Source organism: Anabas testudineus, chromosome 3, assembly GCF_900324465.2.
Source record: "Anabas testudineus chromosome 3, fAnaTes1.2, whole genome shotgun sequence".
Taxonomy (NCBI): domain Eukaryota; kingdom Metazoa; phylum Chordata; class Actinopteri; order Anabantiformes; family Anabantidae; genus Anabas; species Anabas testudineus.
Genome location: NC_046612.1, coordinates 5,654,455 through 5,669,154, shown reverse-complemented (window position 1 = coordinate 5,669,154; position 14,700 = coordinate 5,654,455). Strand labels below are relative to the sequence as shown.

The 14,700-nt window shown below is 38.5% G+C and overlaps 1 protein-coding gene across 4 annotated transcripts in view; it reads right to left on the bottom strand.

Moving 5' to 3' along the window:
* spon1a (spondin 1a) overlaps positions 1-14,700 on the bottom strand; it is a 78,758-nt gene that overhangs the window by 32,529 nt on the left and 31,529 nt on the right. For all 4 annotated transcript variants that reach the window (XM_026377701.1, XM_026377702.1, XM_026377700.1 and 1 more), the window contains 4 exons: positions 11,156-11,289; positions 5,561-5,634; positions 4,973-5,095; positions 972-1,120 (listed from right to left, as the gene is read on the bottom strand). In XM_026377701.1, the coding sequence (XP_026233486.1) occupies positions 972-1,120; positions 4,973-5,095; positions 5,561-5,634; positions 11,156-11,289 (480 nt within the window). The remainder of the gene's footprint in view (positions 1-971; positions 1,121-4,972; positions 5,096-5,560; positions 5,635-11,155; positions 11,290-14,700) is intronic.

The following is a 14,700-nucleotide window of genomic DNA, read 5'->3' as shown; positions in this document are numbered from 1 at the left end:
AGACACAGAGACAGTCATGGAGAAGAAGAAAAGGGGAAAGATACCAAGCTATTTGTGGAATAATAAAGAGCAGAGACGCCAAAGAAGAAAAAAGAACATGACAAATGGTGTACAAGAAATGTACAAAAATTCCAACATAACAAATATTATGCAGCTGTGGTGAATGAGGGGGACAGTGTGTAAATAGTCGTTTAGTTTTGAAAGCCTATATGGGCATAAACTAACTGTTTAGGGTTCCAACTTCCAAATGTGCTAGAAAGCACAATACTGAGGAGTTTTAGAGAGTCTTCCATTGAGTTCCTGTCTGAAACACAATAGATAACAACACAATGACCAATCCCTGTAATAAATACTTGCTCTGCTGTCTCCTTATTTTGACCATCATGATGTTATGTTTTGAAAGATGCATGAGTTAACAGTTTTTTTGCTGTGGTAACATGAGGCAATCAGTTTTAAAAAGATTTCAGAGCACTATTTTATTAGATGTTTAAAAAAATCCCACACTATTGGCAATTGTGTTACCACGCCTGTAAGCTGCAGACTGCAGAATTGGGGATGAACTTAAACAATGTGATGCATCAATCCATTCCACATATGGATTACATGGATGCTTTATGAAACCAAAGTTCTATAAAGGAATGAATACGCCACATTTTAAAGCTGAGCCTTCTGGAAGTATAATTTTACAATTTAACACACCTAAAATATAAAATAGGTTCTACAGAGGTACTTCCCCTGAGATCCTGTATACTGCTAACATGTACACAGTAGATGTAGGCTAAGAATAACATACAGTAGATGCATGAATCACTAGTCAAGGGGACAATCGAAGCAATGTATTGTTCTGCAACTAATATGGGTTTAGTTGAGACAAGAAGGATGTGACTCAATATCTTGTCAAAATACATCTATCAGTAAGTCTGTTCCACCCCACTTTATACAAGATATCTCCCAGTGCTGGAGAATCTTACCTTCTGTCTGATCTCTTCCTCCATTTTGACCGGGGAACCCAGCTCGGCTACCTGTTTAACTCCTTCGCTTGCAAAACCACCATATTCCCACAGCACATAGTTCTTGGAATGGGATGCACCAATGATGGCTGACCAGTGATTGGCACGACCTGGTGAAAATAGGCAACAAAATATTTTATATGTTAGAAACTCTTCTGTCTGTTCCCTGTTATATTATCCCACTGTCACAATTACCATTACTTCTCCCCTCTACAGTTCTAGCAGCAGTGATAATCCATCAGTTGATTGGTCCAGCAGTCTATCAATCAGGGTGACTGACTGCACCGCTTTATGATGAAATGTGATTTGTTCCAGTCTAAAAATTATTCCTTTTTCCTGCAAGCCACCTACAGTGCATTACTACATTTTATGCTCAGTCATAATCCTTCTCTGTGTATGGTATATGTGTGACTAAGTGACAAAAAGAAGAAGATATAACTGAGCTCTGAGTATGTCTTGCTACCACATACTTGTAAGCACACAGATTATTTTATGGTCTTATTAACTATACTGATCCATCAGAAGTGACAACAGAGGCTAAACAAACTTGAACCTCACACAATGAACTCAGAGACAGGTTAGGGTGAAGCTCTGCTGTAGGCTGCACTGTTGTGTAAAGCATAATAAGATGTGGAGTACAGTTCACTTAGTACTGATTGTCTCTCTTGACGTTTGCATGTCATTTAAGGGTATCCTAACTATCTCACTGTGGGCCCTTGATAGTCTGACATGTCTATCTCAATAGCCTAGAAGCTGGCTGTCTCATATTATTTTATTTTCTCCCTTAGTCCCATATTATCCTCCTGCCTAGTATGTTATGTGCATGGGCAGAAATGAAATCCAAGTTCATCAACCTGTTAGCATAGTGGTAATTTTACAGTCCCAGTCAACATAAAATGTACATTTTCCACACACAAAATGTAGTTGTTATTAAGAGGTGCTCATCACGATGAAAAAATGTCATACATAATGGAAACTTTAACACAAGCAACCATTTCATTCATCTAATCACTGGTCATCAGTCAAGTTCTTGACGTGATTGCAGTACTCATGTGCTACTGGCATGTTTTTTTGAGATTCTGATATTTTTAGTCTTATTTATTTATTTTTTTGAGTCTCATATGACCTTGATTTTCAAGTTCCTACTCTTGCCCAAATACAAACATGGTTACTGAATGTCAAATGTACTTTTTCATTTTACCCTACAACACTAAACTCTACTCTACTCACCTGTTACCCTCAAGTAAAGAGCATGTTTTTGTATCTGTATTGCTTGGTTAATTTAGCAAAGGCAGTTTTAAGCATATTTTCACTAACTGTCCATTTATAAAGTTTACATGACTGGGCCCCCAGAGCTATCTAACTCTTCTGGTGTCCCAGTTAGACTAACAGGATTTGGAGCAACCTGCCTGAGGAAGGCAGACTAGCAAAGTCAATACCATCTCTCAGGGCTTGATCTGAATGTGTTTTTAGCAGTGAAAGGTGCTCCTTTTTATTAGTGTCTATAGATTTGTTAAATGCTTTTGTGTTTCAGGTGCATTACATTTTGTGCCTCATGCTTGGAGTGTGTGTGGACCAAGCTCAGTATGTCACTATAGAGAAGTAATTTCAGAGCCCATGGTCAACTGATTAGTGCTGCTCATGCAGTTATGGTAAAAGAATATGGTTAGAGTGCTGTGATTAAAATGCATGGTTTGTTTTTATTAGTTAGTATTAGTATCAGTACATGAGCTGATATATGGCAGGCGGCTGTTTTATTGCCATTGCTCTATTCATTCAGTTTTAGAAAGTGGGAATGATTTCCATCTAGCAAAGACCACACCTTTATTGGCTTTTGGTCCTTTTAAGTATGGAAGCAACTTTATGTAATTGCCAAGATTACAAAAATTCAGGATGGTATTTTTCAACTTACAACCCCACCCATCCACTGTTGTACTGGTTGACACGATAATTTCAAATAAATTAGTCATTGCCAACAACTAAGCAGCTTGATCTATATGGCTCTGTTATTATTATAGTTTTATATCCATTATATTTGTTTTTGTAGGGATAGGTGTATATGGTCATTTTAGTGGTTGGCTTCCATTTTCAGTTTGTGGAATTTTTTATAAGATCCAATGTTGGTAAATACACAAGTGACAATATGTGCTGAAACGTATACCATATACCTGCACCTTTTTACTGGTTAACTAAACCCCCTGATCCCCCCATGGTGCAGTGCTAAACCTCATAATAATAAATGCATTGTATGTAGACTTCGCAAAGACCATCACCTGAGAAAAGGTGAGATAAAGAGTGTTGTTCAACAAATACAGAAAGCATTCAGTATTTGAATTAATTAATGATGCCCTTCAATAAGAGATTACACTTGGCATCATTGATGACACTCAACTAACACTGCTCTCTATGTACCCATATTCTGTAAACGAACAAGAGAATTTTTAGACATGATGTCTTATGCACACAGTATTGTTATATCCATGGTTTGTTGTTTACCTATAAGGGATATTTCGAATAAAAAACATTGATAGTTAAACAACAGGGTGGACATAAAGAGAACTACCTGAATGTAGCAGATAATGTTTTGGTGTGTATGTTTTTTTAGTTTGGACTCCCTTGTGTAAGGAAAGAGGAAATTGACTGTAGTGGGTAATTCTTTATTTGGCCAATATAGAAATGCTAAAGTCTCTCCCTCTCTCTCTGTCCTGCTAATCCTATAAAAAACTACATGTTTTTTTGACATCAAGACCTTTTTCATCACCTCCCTGTGTCAGAGTTAGCTGCTGTTGCATGTGCTGAACTGCCGTGCATTGCTGCATGAGTTACACAGGGGAGAAAGAAAGTAAAACTGTCAAGGTTATCATGTCAGAAGTTAAAAAAAAAAATCCTGTCGGCCTGTTTTACAGTAAATTTTTGGTCTCAGAATGTATGCCACCAAAGTGGTGTCCAGTTCCTGCACTTGAAGGACAGATGTTAAAAATAGAAGGACGACATGTCACATTGTTGCGTATTTCAGGCACTGCTTGATGCAAAAAGGCAAAGTCATATTAAGAGTGCTTATAACTCAAAAGAACAAATAGACTTCACTGTATTCGGTGAAGAATATGTGCAGCAACAGTTCTACAATAGTTAGTTACCCTAGGATATGACTTTTTGCAAGGACAATTTCAACTGTAGCATCCTAACAGTGTGGATGAAACACAAACTACACAACTTGCCCTATCCTCTCTTAAGCTAGTTTATCTGCAATATGTGTGTTTGCGTATACGCGTGTGAGAGTGAGTCACATACCAACTACTCTCTCCATAAGACAGTAAATTAGGGTTCATTTCGATCTCAGGGTTTATCTTACTCCACTCTAATCAGTATATTGATCTGACCAGCAAGAACCTGATTTAGACAAGAGACCCAGTGTAATCCTTAAGTCCATTCACATCCTGATAGTGTGGCTCAAGGTTACACACACATCCCGCATGAGCAGTATTGTAGCTCACCACCCATATCATTACCAAGCCACACACAGGGATAAAACCACCCACCCATGTGGGAAATATATCCTAGAGGGTTTCTTTGTGCTGCAATCCAACAATCAAGATTAAAGGAACATTCTGTTTTTTGTTATTGTGAACCAATTCTAGACAAAAATCTATATGTGTTAGTCTGATGTTGGGACTGTGTGTCTCCCCCATGGTCAAGCTTATTATTTTCAATAAATACATAAAGAACAGAAATCATTTTTATTTTTTAAAAGTTTTAAAAAAAGAAATTATTGTATTTGTCACTGAAAGATAGTGAGGTAGTGAGTATTTACAGCAGCAGGACTATGTATTGTTTGTGCATTAAACTGATGATAGACTACAATGCCCTTGGCAATAATCACAACTATCTCAACACACTTTTTTTTTTTAATGTGCAATAGAGTTGCGGTGACTTGAAAGAAGAGAGGAGAGAATTATGCTTACGAGGATAGTCTTTTGGGTGAATCTTTTCCGACCAGTTTCCATAGAAGGTGACTCTGTATTTTGCTGTTCCACAGGCACAACAGTCGAGCAGAGGTTTATCTGTAGCATCTCCATACAAGGATTCTGTATAGAAATTAGGGGAGGAGAGAGGAGGGAAATGGAAAAAGAGCCAAAGAGACAACCATGAGTCAGGCATAGAGAGATTGCTCATTAGTATAAGGAGCACATGAGAGTGGTGCCCATCATACAGAAGATGGGTAGTTTATGAAAGTGGAGAATTGATGGGAGGAAGAGAGGGGGAGATGAGGAAACGGAATATGTGCAGCATGGAACTTTTGATCTGTTGCTCAGTGTGGCATCCAATGTCATGCACAGCCAGAGGATCACACTCATTTACAATCACTCATTTGCTAGAGCATAACACCACAGAAGAATGTCGCTGCATCAAAATCAAGAATGAAAGAAATAGAGTAAAAGAAAATAGGCAAAAAAGAGACTCTCAGTGGGGATACTACCAGCAGGGAGATTGAAGACAGGAACAGGAAATCTGTTAAATTATTTATTTCATGTCAATAACAGAAAACCTACCTTTCTCACACATTCGCTTCGTGAGTGAGCCTTCATCTTGGAAATAGATTATCCTCTTCTGCACAATGCTTGCCCTACACAGAAACAACAACAAGAAAAAGAACCAGTGAGAAGCGAGGCTTGGGTGAGCACCATGTACAGGCATAAAGGGCAAAAGGAAGAGAGAGAAGGACATGACGAAAAACATACGGCGAAGCTGAGAGGTTTTAAAAGGAAACAACAGACAGCAGGAAATTTGGAGTATTGGCTTCACGATCTGATAAGCATCTGAACAGTGAATTGTGGCAGACGGATGAGGTGCAGAGCTATTCTTAATCATCTTCCTGTTTTTTCAGTAGACTCCTAAAACCAGGTATCTGAGCCCACAGGGAACTTGCTAAATCCGTCTGTCTTTCAGGAGGCATTCAATTCATCTTACAAAGACCATAAAAAGCATGCATCAGCATTAAGATATAGACATACACAGAAATGAGAGTTGGGAAAGCTAAAAGATAGAGAAACAGGAACTAAAAGAGTGATTTTTTTTTTTTTTGCACTGATGAAAATCTCTAAAAATTCACAGAAATGCACAGACACACTATATGCTATACATTGTGTTGATAAGAGCTGATTGGTAGAGAATCTGTAAAGCTCCTCAAAAAATGAGGCCTGGCAGGGGGAAGTTTCTCTAGAGTGAACTGTGTGAGAGGTTTCTTCGACTGGGGACTGGGTGGTGGGAAACAGAGGTCTAAGAGGGGCCTTGACATGTAAATCAGTGACAAACAAATCTTTTCAGGGCCAGAGAAAAGAACTACAGAAAACAAGCCTCCAGGCACCTCCGCACAAACCTCCTAACATCTTCACAAACACCAACATTTTACTACAGCCATGGCTGCAGGGTGGTTTCCATGGTTTCCATAGGGATAAAACCCAATAATGAGGTGCTGCATGTACAGTCTGATCCAGGTAGCCTCTGTCCAGCTGGACATCATGGAAACCATTTATCTTAGTATCAAACTAAGCTGAGCTGTGTTATGCTCTGCTTAGCTGAGCCAATCCCAGAACTTGTCCTTCACACAAACAAATGCATACAGTGACAGGAAACGACTCATTAAACTTTATTAACTGTGGAAATATGTAGTTTCCCTCAAGAGATGTTTTTTGGTCAGTGGACCAGCTTGTAAACTTGGTCCATTTTACGCTTGGTTCCATTTTCTTTCATACATAGAAAAATCCAAGCAAACCAAAATGTATCCCTCCATGCCAAGTGAGAATAGATTTGTCTTGGTTAAATCGATCTGGGGTGGGATAAAAACAGTAAAAATGGGAAGAAGATCCTGTTCTGTACCAGTAAATATTCCTGTGAGTGAAAAATTGCTATGAAACATGGGCCGACTGCAAAATTGGCATTTGTAATTATCTTTGCAATATACCAATCAAACCTGTGCCTGTAAAATGTTGACTGCCTTTCAAAAATCTTAAAATACAACACAGCTAACACTAAGCCAAGAAGACATGTTATCTACTAGTAAAAGCCTGATGTTTTAGGACCGTGCAAATGTGCTAGACATTCTCACCATATTCAACTGCAGAGTACATTTGTGAACGGACCAAGACCACGTCTAGTAAAGAGTCTTCCTGCAGTCCAACGATTCAGACAGATTAAATAAGGTAGGTGTAAAAGCTCCCTAGAAAATTTTAAGCTTCATTTACCCCTAACAAAGTAAGTGGATGGACAAAAAGAAAACTGACAAAAAACAGACCCATAAACCCCATACTGAAATAATTCATGGTAATCAAGCATTCTCTCACAGAGACTTCTTCTCACATGCTTTCATACTCGTAATTAGAAATACAGTATACCGTCAGCACAATTTGTCTCGTATTGCGTAAATTCACACACGACTACTTTATATCACACCCACCGTCATTTCACCTACTTTTTTGTTATATTTTTAATCTCACTCAAAAACATAATTCACTCTCCTTTATATCACAACTACAATATGTAATGTATATATGTGTAAATGTGACATTATGACAGAGATGTCAGAGAATAGGTAGGATTTAAGTCTAATATAAATCAATTTTCATAACATGGATGAAATGATTCAAGGTAAGCAAAATCACCAGCACACCTCTAATTGTTCATGCTTTAATTCAATCTCACCCCAATTTCACATATCTCCCTGAGAGAGAGGCGCACACTCTGCCTCACTGCTTGCCCGCCTTCCTGGTCTGGCCAGACAATCAACCAGAGTAATGCTTATTTAACATCCAATTTAAATTCTATCGGATTCACACCACAGCCGATCCCAATCACCCCAAAAGTGAACTTATTTGAATGTGTGCCTGCGTGAGAGTGAGTGTGTGTGTGTGCATGAATGTATGTGTGGGAGATTAACAAAAAGAGAGAAAGACGAGAGGGCAAGAAAGAGAAAAAAGCAAAAAGAGCAAGACAGACTTTGTCTTTCTCAGGCTACATTCCCATTTGCATGCTGAAGAGATTTGTAAAATAAATATATTCTCATTTTGTTCAATCTGCTCCTCTTACAACCAAAGATTTAAATAATTTTCATTTTGGTCTATCTTCTCTCCCACCACAACCACAGATTAAATAAATTTATTGTGTTTACCTACCGTTGCTACAAACAGAACTTATGAAAACTGCTTGATGATAGCATCACGTCCCCCTTGATCTGTCCTATCATTGTGTTAACAGAGATAAACGGGTTCTGACAGCTGCATGTGGTTGTGACATTCATTTTCACTGATACGCCGTCTCACTCTGACAATGGATCAAAACACATCCTTGATACTGCAAGCCAGAGGGAGATGACAAATAAATAGCTTCCCACCTACCCCCACCCAGGATAAAAGATAAAAGCAACTTCAGTAGCTAATGTATTATATGGATTATTTTCTGATGAGACTTCTGATGAGACCCAGCCTTAAAACGATAGCTTGAGTAGAGTTTCTGTATTTATCATCACAAAACTGCAGATTGAGCAGGCCTGTCTTTAGTGGGCCCTGCTGAGCAAAACTGAAGCCAATTATTAATTATATACTTTTTACAAAACATTCATGTAGAAACTGAAGGCAGCAGCTTCAGCCAACTCATATAAAAGACATCTGTAAAAATATTATGTGTTGTGTTAACCAAAGGTCATTTATGAGTAAAATCAATTTCTTGAGAAGCTCCAAATTTACGTTTTTTGGATATCATATCTACATATTTTAGCTCTTAAGAGAGGAGAAGAGTCCACAGCATGCTGCTACACATAAATCCAAACCTGACCGTGATCACTCAGTGTACCAGAGTTGGACACCAAGAAAAGAGAGACACTGAAAGAAACCTTGGCATGATCCAATTCCATAAAGCTGAAAATAACTAGATTTGCTCTTAAGACTTTCAAAATAAGTGATCCAAGTTCATGGCTTGAATGAACATCCTTGTCTAACCCTATCATCACACACCAGCCTTAGAGAAGACCAAACCGCCAAGCTCAGTCTTTCCATCTGAAAGACAGCAACTGCCCATCAATTATACTGCAGCAAACCACATGGGAGGAGCAAGACTGTTGGGACAACATGTAAGTCACAGGGGCTTTCTAACAGAAACATACACATAGACACACACCTCTAATTTCAGGGCCAGATGTTGCCATTTTAAATAACCACATTTTACTGGCAGACAGACCAACGGCCAGTAACTGAGCTCAGTTGAGATATGAAGTGAAATTAGAAACAAACATTTACTCTCTCTCTCTCTATGCTAAACTAGGAAATTAGCAATCTTTTCACATTAATATGTTGTTTCTTTCTGTGCATATTTATCGACTGAACAGTGTCTGTCTCTGCTGTTATGGGTTATGTGATAGCATATCCATAGTGCAAAGAAGTTATAAGAGTTGTACCTCTTCCATCAGTAATACTTTATTAAAGTTTCTGTTGTGTTGCAGCACAGAGGTATACAAAACCCTTGTCATCTTTATGACTGTCAGGTACAAGAAGGAACAGTGGCAAATACCCACTGCTAGCTTGTAATCATGATGTTCAGAGACACCTCTTTTGAACTCTAAGCTTCTTTTTCTCTCCCTCCCCCACCGTCTCCGCTGGTATTACGGCGTGGTATACATCCCTGCACTTTCAAGTATCTCTTTCTAGACTGTGCACGCTGTCACACTTTCAATTTTTTCATCTATGTGCTTAAGTGAATACAATTCTGTCATCAACCCACTGGTCTGTATGAGGAGAGCAGATGTGAGGCACAGCATGACCTCCTGTGAGATAACACCACAGTCAAGATGAAAACAAAGGGGAGGGGGATAAAAAAGAGAGAGTACAAGAGAGCAATATAACTGAAAGAAGACTGACAGAGCAAAAGTAAACTCAGAGGTTATTAAGAGGGCAGGTCATGAAGATGCTCCAGAAAGGCAGGTATGAGGGTAAGAGGGTAAATGAAAAGCACAGGTATATAGAAAGGAAAAGTCAATTTCTCAAGTGATCACATAATTAGTGAATCACTATAAGAGAACCTTTTATCATTTCTTTGTGCATAAGAAAACTGATGTGAATGACACAGAGGGAAAAAACACTGGGTATATGAACATGATATTTCCCCACAGAACTGCAATTATGAATGAATTTCTGCCATGATCTGTCTTAATTTGAATACGACTATTCATCTGTATCCAAACAAGCCCAAAAAAACATTACAACAACAGCAGCACTGATTGGAGTCAATCAATTCATAGAGGTAATGGACATTTCACATATTTAATACAATGCATTTAACTGTGCTTCAGCTGGTGGAAGGGATGTAGTGAAATTAGTAACCATACATGTGAACTTAAAATATGCTAGTAACTCACAATCTCTGAATATGTGGCACTCTCTCTGAAAATATCTAAACTGTTGATAAGCTAGATAATGAATTTAAGAAGAATTTACAATTACTATAAAAAAAACATGTTGTCAGTGTTCATCAACCAAACTTCCTACCAGACGGTAAATAGTGACGTTTAAATGGAAATATGTGGAGATCCCTGAGAAGATAATGCAACATTCGAACAGTCGCTGACTGCAACAGAAAGTTTCCGAACATACTTGTTGTACATTTTGTAAAGCAAATGAGGCAAATTGGTGTTTGTCTGGATTTGACGATTGTTTGAGTGAATAAAGAGTATTCTGCCTGTGTTTTACATGCACTGTATTTTTGTATGTAGTACTCAAGACTCTCTTGCAAAAGAGATATATACCTGAGTTAGATTTCCTAGTAAAAAAAAAGCTTAACCAACTGTCAGCTAACTATGCTGTGCCATTATTTGCATGGGAAATTATTTGCTTTGCCATGAGAAGAATAATATTTGACAGCTGCCTCTATTTTTGACCACTGTATCTATATGGACTATGTTGAGTACTATCATCTCAAAGGCCAACAAATCCAAATAAAATTCTTTGTTGGAGATTAAATTTTATGTTTAGATTAGAAAAACAATTTGTACATTTTCACAATTACAGCAACAAACAGCAACAAAAGCTACCATATATCAAATCAAAACACGATCAGAAATAAAATTTCTTAAGTATTTGAAATCTGTATGTAGCACATACTTGAGGACGACACAGCCGGAGCCACTAGGAGGCGCTGTCCAAAACACCTGGATGCTGGTGCGTCTGCGAGGAGTGCTTTCTGTCACAGCAGGTGGGCAGTTTGTCATAAACTGTGCTTCCTCCTCATCAATTATCTGTAAAGCAAGCATACACAAGGAGATTAGTAATGAATAATACAACTTCAACAGCACTTGAAACAGTCACATTTTATTGTGATGCTATTTGTTAGGCATTAGATCATTTCAAATTAATTTCCACTTCCCCTGTCAGCTCAAGTGTCTATAAACATAATTAGCAGCTGACACAGATATTAATCACACATTTTCAGGATACATCAAGGGACGTGAAACACAATTAATCTGAGGGTGGTTAGTGATTGTCTGTATTTGGGATTTGGGACCCCTCCAATTGGTCAAAGTAAAACTGAAAATCACTGAGATGATGAAAAAAATAGGATCCCATACGTGTTATTATTCTGCAGTGATGATTGATAGTTTTATTTAATCTTCAGGGGGATAATGACATCTTTGTAGGGACTCAGTCTTTGGAAATTATGTCATTGTATTGGAGGCAGGGACAACTTTTTCCAGTACAGTACAACAGCAGATTATAGTTTTCAATACCAAGGGGCAAAGTGATTAATACAGTGTTAAATAGGTGCCACATTGCACTTTTCTGTCACTTTCTATTTTGTAATGTGGGTGAACACCCAGGTGGCCAATCATCACCTCATCACTGTAGGCAACAAAACTCCCCAGATTCTTTGGGTCAAACTGAAAAGTCTAAATGCATGCTGTCCTCTCTACCCAAGTGCACACCAGAGATACTAAGCATCTCATTGATTTTAACAGGACAGAAAATTAGATCAGTGGGTTGCCGTGAGAGAGATAATATTCACCGCTCAGAGACCGAGGATCTGTTTGATAGGAAGTGACATCAGGGCAGTGAAGACAGGGAACTTTCTCACTCTATAAAGCTGCCGGCAGAGCACTTCCTTTGTCATGCCATGTTATGAATGAGTTCCCTCTGAAAGTGGATTGTGTGAGGATGTGCATGACTCGCTGTGTGTTTTAGAGTTAGTTAGAGAAGGAGTCTGGGAGCTGTGTGTGTGTGCACATGCAGTTTGTGTATATGTAGCCCTATCTCTATTTGACAGATTATAGCCTCCCCCCTTTCGCCCACCATGTTACCATGTTACCATGGTTTCTAACAGGCATCCTGGCCTGGCCTGAGTGGACTACAACATGTTAAAAATCACAGGGGGCTTGTGGAAATTCAAACGCCAAACACCATGTGCAAAAAGAAGCAACAAATTTGCTAAGAAAAATAACCTATGATCCATTCCACCTCGTTCGTGTGCAATTTTGAATTTTTTAATTTTCTAAATTTCTTTCTAAATTGCACAAAACTAAAACTGAGTGCAGGAAAAGACAAATGGTCATTTAATACTGGAAACTTGTGTGCATCAGAGTAAGTGCTTGGCTCTATTACAGCTGCTTGTTGCACAACTTTGGAAAAGTGGATGCCAATGACACAACTTGCACAGGAGTCAAGAGTCAGACAATTTGCCTTTTCTTGTGCTATCATCTCATCCATGTTCATCAGATATTACCAACACTGCCTGCTGGTTTACGTTCCTGCCAACAAACACACAAACACACACACAGTGGCAGCTGACCTCCCCAGAGAGCTCAATAAAAGTGCTTTTCATCAAGTCAGGAGCTGTCCAGAGACGGCTGAGATGGGGCACACCAGAGGATTTCAAATGAGCTGTATGTTAAATAAAGCCTGACGTCTTCTGCTGCAGCTTCTTTTCTCTTTTTCTTCTCTCAGTGCCTGGAGGCTGGCCCACCCAGAGCTCTTTTAGAATGGAGGATTTTTTTTTAACACACACACACACAAAAAAAAAAAACATGAAAGCCTAGCGAAGCAGGTGATGATAGAGGAATATCTTTTTGGACAGGAGTTTATTTTTACTGCACTGTCACATGGTGATTGTAACAAGACAGGTGATCATCTACAGCTGTGAAAGAGACCTTCAACTTCATAAAACCTAGCAGGAGTCTAATCAAAGTAATCACATATCTATTCTTTTCACTTTTGATGCCACCCTCTAAAGGTTATGTTCACACATCAATCTACCACATCAATGATGCTCTGTGCACATCACACTGAGTCTCATACATGTGTTGAGCAAAGTGACTGAATGTGACTAAATAACAAGTTTCCCCTCTTTACTCCTGACATTTAGCACCCTGTCACACCACACAATGCTCCACCATATGGCTGAGGAGCACGCTCAAGGCTAGCACTAAATAACAACAGCATGAAATCAATTGCAAGGACAAATAAAGCCGAATAAACCTTGCCGCTGTTACCACTGGTTAATGAGATGTGAGGTGCACACAGGACAAAAATAAAATGTTAGTGGATTTTTTAATGTCCTCCTATGATAAAGGATCTGGTTCACAGAGAGTGTTATAGTATGGCAGTAACTGTGATCAGTGCAACTTGCACCATGAATTACACTACAGGTTAAATAAAATAATATGATTTTATTGGAAGTAACTAAACCCTGTAGGTTCACATGAGTCTCAGAAAACATACAAGACCACACAATAGCTAATAAACCTAAACAATAACTGCTCCTTTACAAAGTAAGCTCTAAAGCTTGTGATTTTGGGTTCTGTGCAGAAATGGGAATTTGGCTTCTGTTAAAGCTAGATGCATGTATGTGTGCCTTCTGTCTTCTTATCTGTGACATACTGTGTCATTGTATACTGTCTTTACTATCTTTACTATCCTCTCATGTTCAACGCATTCGTACTAGATAAGGCTAAAATAAACTGCTTAGTTCATTTCAAATCGTGTGTAGATTACAGTGAGTCAGATGTACAGTATACGTAGTCTTTTTTTTTATTATTATTCAAATTAATTGGAAGAGGACTTGGAAAAAGAAAATACAACACACAGAGCAAGAAAGTTACCCCAAGTAGTCAACCACAATCCTCTGGGGTTCAAACCTCTTAACCTTACCTTTAACACCACCGCATGGTATTAATGGTAAAGTGCGTATGTAATATACAACATACAATTTATAATATACAATATATAATAAGCTTAGGTAGTGTTGTTTTATCACCTTACAATTTAAATCTACAAAGTGTACACATTTTTTACAATGCAATCCATGGCCATATGAAACATTAACAACATATGAAATATCACACAATATATAGTAATCAAACTGCATGACACCATCTGGAAACAATCTCCCTCTCCCTTCCACTTGACTCATCACACTGAATTACAATTACAAAGTCCTCACATATTTGGCCATTATCACATGTGCGTAACAGCACCAGTTTTCTTGTCTTTTCTCTCCTCTCACTCTTGGTCCTACTCCTTTCTACGGTACTCCAGCTGGACCTCCTTGTATAAAATGCCAACTAGCTTCTTAACTCCACCAACTGCACACTTCCTACATACACAAACAAGCTGCTTGTGAAAAGCTCTACTCCTTAAATTCCACATGTGTACAAGGC